Raw genomic sequence first — 5,806 nt, 5'->3', positions numbered from 1 at the left:
GAGGGGGGAACCCATGGCTACATCGCAAGTTTGCTCATAGAATTCCCCATCGAATGAAAAGAAAGTAGAAGTAAGACAAATACCAACTAAATAAGCCATATCAGGATCCATAATGTGCTTGATGACTTCAATGGCCCCGTTGATAGGGATATTAGTGTAGAGGGAGACCACATTGAAGCTCACAAACTTGTCATTTGGATCAAGCTTGAAACTCTTTAACTCATTTACAAACAATGTAGAGTCCTTGACGAAGGATTCTGTATGGCCAACAAGGGACTTAAGCTTATGGGCTAAATATTTAGCAAGAAGATAAGTTAGCCCTCCTATCGTGCTGACAATGGGTCTCAAAGGAGCCCCTTCCTTATGAATCTTTGGTAGGCCATAAATTCTGGGGGTAAGAGGGAAACTTTCTATAAGCTTATGAATGAACGAGTTAACTGAGCTACTAGCCTTTATAGCAAGAGTCACACTTTTGGAAATCTTCTTTAGGGGATCCTTGTTGAGTTTCTTGTAGCTCCCACTATTATGGAGGTGGTCCAACATCTTTCGACGGTAATCATCTTTATCAAGAATAACCACAACACTACCTTTGTCGACTTTGAGAACAATAATATTCTTATTATTGTTTAACGACTTGAGAGCATCAAACTTAGGTTTGTTGATGTTGTTCTTAGGGGCTTTCCCTTTCTAAGGACAACCACACAGTCTTGATGAATGATATCTTTAGTGACGTCCGATAAGTCTTAATACCATAATCAATGTCACAGATGATATTGTCGACCGGGATCTCTCTAGGAGCAAGAGCGAAATTTAAACCTTTCTCTAAAAGACTAAAGACAGGGGGATAAAAAGAAAATCTAGAGAGATTAACAACCCTATTACTAAAAGAGGAAAGAAAATTGGAACAAACATTATTATCCAAACCTAGAGCCTTATTACCAATCCTAATATTATTACAATTATATGAATTAAACAAAGTCACTAACCTCCTTGATATTATTATTATTATTATTAAGCTCAGTGATATCATTATTATTATTATTATTATTATCCTCCTCCAAACATAAAGTATTATTACTACTCCTAATATTATTATTCCTATGTGAAGTGAAAATACAGCCATTATTATTATTATTACTATTAAACCAATTTTTTTTCCACTGGAAAAATCCGTAATATTTCATTATAAATATGAAAGATTACATATGTAGATGCTTTGAAGCATATGCCAACTGTTCTGTACATTTTCACAAAAAATTTGCATGTCTGTGCTGTATATCTGTCTGTTACATTTTCAAAAATTGTGCAAAATTGGTGCCATTTTTGGCAATCCTCAATCTATTTCAAATTATATCATGTTGTGCAGTCAAATCCTCAAAAAACTGTTATGTTATGTCGCCTGTTGACCCGCAGTAGGATATGTCGGGTCTATATATGGCCGATGGTAGTATTTCTGCTCCTGCTGATCCAAAAATTCAGTGATTTCCCATAACCCATTCTCCATCACCGCGGCCTCCTTGGAAAGCTTGTCAGCAGTCTGGTTATGTTCTCTGTATATATGAGAGATGTGAAAAAAGTTAAAAGCATCCTTTAGTATAAATACTTCATCAAGCAATACATTTAGAGTGTGTGAGTGACATGTGGTAACTCTATTGACCCAGTTTGTAACAATCTGAGAATCGCCAAATATGTTGATGCTGGTGCATTGGTGACTGAGTGCAAAATGTAACAGATGTCGGAGAGAAATGAGCTCAGAATAATTGTTTGTGCCAGCCCCCAATCCTACTTTGATATGAAAGAAGTGCCTCGAGGATATGTGTAAAATGATACCCCCTCCGCAGCCATGTGCGTTTGCAGCCCCGTCGAAAAAAGCCCATGGCGAGCCCATGTCGATATTGGGAGGCGGGGTCGGCCGTCGCAGTTTTGTGGGAGGAGGATTTGGTAATTCGTTGTATGCTGTGATGATGCCAGCTTCAACGAGTGGCCACCTAGCCTCCCATCCATCAAATATCATTCTATTTCTGGACTTCCAAATAGACCAGTTAACAATGATAGGGAGGTTTACAATCTTCGAGCCACTGTGTTTGTTCCCCCAATCTATCCAAGCGCTGATAAGGTCTGTACCAGACCAGTCTCCCGTGTACTGTATGTGAAATTTGATATTATGCCATATTTGTATAACAATGGGGCATCTTAAGAATAAGTGTTCAGTGGTCTCTGTGTCTGCTTTGCACAGCACACAACGCGAGGGTCCCGATACTGCCCTACGCTTGAGGTATTCATCAGTGGGAATGCGATTGCGGAGGACACACCAAGAAAATAATTTGGATCTGGGCGATGCAGTTAACTTCCATATCTGGTGCCACCATCTGTCTAGCACTTCCGGCTTTCTGTGGTTAATGATGAGTTTATATCCTTCACAAGGAGAGTAAATCCCACTATCAGCAATCTGCCAGATGAGTTCATCCGGCCCTTCCACAATTCTGATATGGGATTCAGAGAGGGCATCGCAATATTCTTTCCAGGGTTCGTGCCATCTGATCAGGATATCTAATTGAGTGCCAGATTTCCAAGCCTGGTGTAGTATGTCAGAGCCCTCCGGATCAGCAATCTGTGCAAGCACCCTGATGCCACGGGAGTTTAGGAGGGCAATCAGATCCGGTGGAAGCCTGTGTCTACCTCCGCATCCACTCCATGGGTCCATACCTATGCGAGCTCTGTTTCCACTTCTGATGCGCCACACGATATTGCTTCTGAGAAGGGGGAGGGAGTGTAGGAGGGCTTTCCATATGGAAGAGATGCCCGTTCTGTTCCAGTTTGGAAGTCTAGCCCAATCGATGATGTCGAGAGGCCAGATGTACTTATGGTATGCTATGTCAGTCCATAGACTGTGGGAAGTCAGCAGCGCCCAACCCATCTTTGCAGCAAGAGCTTTTGCAAAGGATGCCAGGTCCTTTAATCCCCATCCCCCCCATTTCTTGGGGAGAGCAATCTTGCTCCAGGAGATCCAAGCAAAGGTGCGCTTCTCTTCCTTTCCAGCCCACAAGTATCTGTTGCATAGTCTCTGAATCTTTGAGAGGATGTTCCGGGGGATCCATGCTAATGCCATCCAAAAAACAGGGGTCGCTTCCAGCACTGATTTGATCAGAGTTAACCTTCCCGCTCTGGAGAGGTATCTGAAGTACCAACATGATATTTTCTTTTCAATCTTGGTGACAAGCCACACCCAGTCAGCTATTTTTTGATTTGTAGGCTTTAGCCAATATCCAAGGTATTTAAGACCTCGATCCAGAGGCTGAGTGATAAATGGAAAAGCCTGCATAGCCGAATATGATTCAGCTACAGAAGTACCTACCAAAGTGATGGAGGACTTCTCCTGATTTACCACCATTCCCGTGGCATGAGTAAATAGTTTTAGGATTCTGTTGAAGGATGAGGTGTCCCGGATACTTCCATCAAGGAGAATAAGGACATCGTCCACGAACAGAAGGTGAGTTAGAAAACATGCATCTGAGATCTTTAAGCCTCGGATGGTTCCCTCCCTCTTTGCAGAAATGATGAGTCGACTGAGCGCTTCAGTTACCAATAGGAACAAGAGGGGGGAAAGGGGGCATCCCTGACGAAGTCCTCTTTCAGAGTGGAAGAAATGGGATGCAGCTCCGTTAATCAGAATACTATAAGTAGGTGAAGTGATGCATGCCATAATCCAAGTGATAAGCTGATGAGGGAAGCCCAGGTGGATGAGAATCATTTTGATGTAGAGCCAGCTGACTCTATCAAACGCTTTTGAGAGGTCAATTTTGAGAAGAATGCTCTTGAGGTGCTTGGACCAAATAGAGTGAATGGCTTCCTGAGCAGAGCCAATGGCTTCATGAATCTGCCTATTTTCCAAGAAAGCGAACTGCTGAGGAGCGATGTGTTTGGATAGGATGGGTCTGATCCTATTTGCAATGATCTTGGATATGATCTTATAGAGAACATTGCATAGCGAAATGGGACGAAAATCAGCGAAGGATGATGGAGAGTCTGATTTAGGTATGAGAGCAATGAAGGTGGTATTAATAGCATGATAGATCTGACCAGAGGTTCTGCTCTCTTCCACCACCTTCAAGATGTCTTCTCCAATGATGTCATAAAAGGCCAGATAGAATTCAATGGTCCATCCATCGGGGCCAGGACTCTTTTCCTTCTGAAACTATTTTATGGTGTGCTCCAATTCATTCATGGTGACCGGTGCATTAAGATCCTCCAAGTCTTCATTGTTAACAAACCTCGGGAAATGGGATGCTACGCGGATGATCTCAGCAAGGTTGGTTCCCTCAGGGCATTTGTAGATACCCTTGAAATAGGAAGTGCCTAGACTGGATAGCTTGATGAAGGAGTCTGCCAGACCCCCATCAGGATAGGGTAGGTTCCAAATGGTATTTGCCACTCTCCTCCCATTTGCAAAATTATGAAAAAATCTGGAGTTTTCATCCCCTGCCTTGAGCCAAGTAGCTCTACTTCTCAACCTGATCGATTCCTCTCTGAGCTTGAGTATACTGTGCTTCTGCTTCTCTAGTTCGACCAACCTGTGTTTGCTTTCCACAGAGATAAAGCCCAGGTTTTGTTCATCCAGCAGAGCGTGAATGTCTGCTTCTATCGAGATGAGCAGTTCATCTTCCTTGGCTTTTTTCATCTTTGCCCATTCAATCACAATATGTTTAAGTTCCGTCAGATTTTTGACAAAACCCCTAGCCAAAGAGGGTTCCCTGCTAATAGGGTGTGCTGCCCAAAAGTCCGTGACCAGTTTAGAGAAACCAGGGTCCTGCAACCATAGATGGTTGAATTTGAAAGGGGCTTTTGGTTTAGGGTGAGGACCCATAATTTCCATCAGGATGGGAGAGTGATCCGAAATTCCCCCAGTACTCACCCACTGCTTATAATGATGGAGATGGCGAAGCAGCGGTCCTTTGATCAAAAAACGATCAAGTCTACGAGCCAAAGCTGCTGGCCCGATCCTTCGATTTCTCCATGTGGGAAGAGGGTGATTCATGGGGATGTCGATGAGATCATGTTGATCGAGCAGGTTCCTCATGAAGTCTGATATGGGGTCTGCTTGTGCCGATGAGCCCCATGATTCACCATATCCCAAGGAGAAATTTAGGTCTCCTCCAATGATCAGGTTTTCCTCTTGCATCAATGATCGATCAAGGAGGGTGCGCCAAAATCCTTCTCTCTGCTGACAGGGTCCATAGATGTTGATGATACGCAGTGGCAGCCCAAGGTCTTTGGAAAAAATGTCAGCACCCAAATATCCTGGCCCTCCCCATGAAGAGTCCAGTCTGATGGAGTAAGGATTGAGTCCAATGGCCATTCCACCCGAACGGCCCATAGCATCCAGCCCAATGTACTGCCACTTTGGCGCAATCGATTTTAGGGCAAGAGATATAGATTCTGCAGAACCCAAAGTCTCTTGAAGGAAAATGATGTCTGGTAATTCGACCTGAAAAAGTCGTTTTAGGGCTAGTTTTTTGGGGGAGCTAGCTAAACCCCTGCAGTTAAAGGATAGGCACTTCATGGGGGACCCCGCTGTAGGGGGTTTGTAGCTCTAAGGGCCCCGACAATGGTGGATTGACGTCCCGAAGCAACTTCAGCCCCAGCACGCCGAATGGCTTTGTTCAAATTTGATTTTCGTCCCCTGGATGAGGTGTGACCAGGATCAGGGGGAATAATGCTCAGCCCCGAGGTACCATCAGAGACAGATTGTGAGGGTCGGGGTCGGAGAGAATAATGGTGAGGCGGTTTTGATTCAGGGAGAGGCACA

At 43.9% G+C, this 5,806-nt stretch overlaps 1 protein-coding gene across 1 annotated transcript; it reads right to left on the bottom strand.

The window, feature by feature from the left end:
• Window positions 1-4,195: 4,195 nt before the first annotated feature.
• LOC149153727 (uncharacterized) lies at window positions 4,196-5,374 on the bottom strand. The gene has a single exon (XM_089443903.1). It carries the CDS (start codon window positions 5,372-5,374, stop codon window positions 4,196-4,198), a length of 1,179 nt encoding a protein of 392 aa, XP_089300029.1.
• Window positions 5,375-5,806: the final 432 nt, after the last annotated feature.

This window comes from Pinus tabuliformis, chromosome 9, assembly GCF_031772625.1.
Source record: "Pinus tabuliformis cultivar Carrire ecotype Pingquan chromosome 9, CPIR1, whole genome shotgun sequence".
In the NCBI taxonomy this organism is placed as follows: domain Eukaryota; kingdom Viridiplantae; phylum Streptophyta; class Pinopsida; order Pinales; family Pinaceae; genus Pinus; species Pinus tabuliformis.
This window is presented reverse-complemented; position numbering and strand designations above follow the sequence as displayed.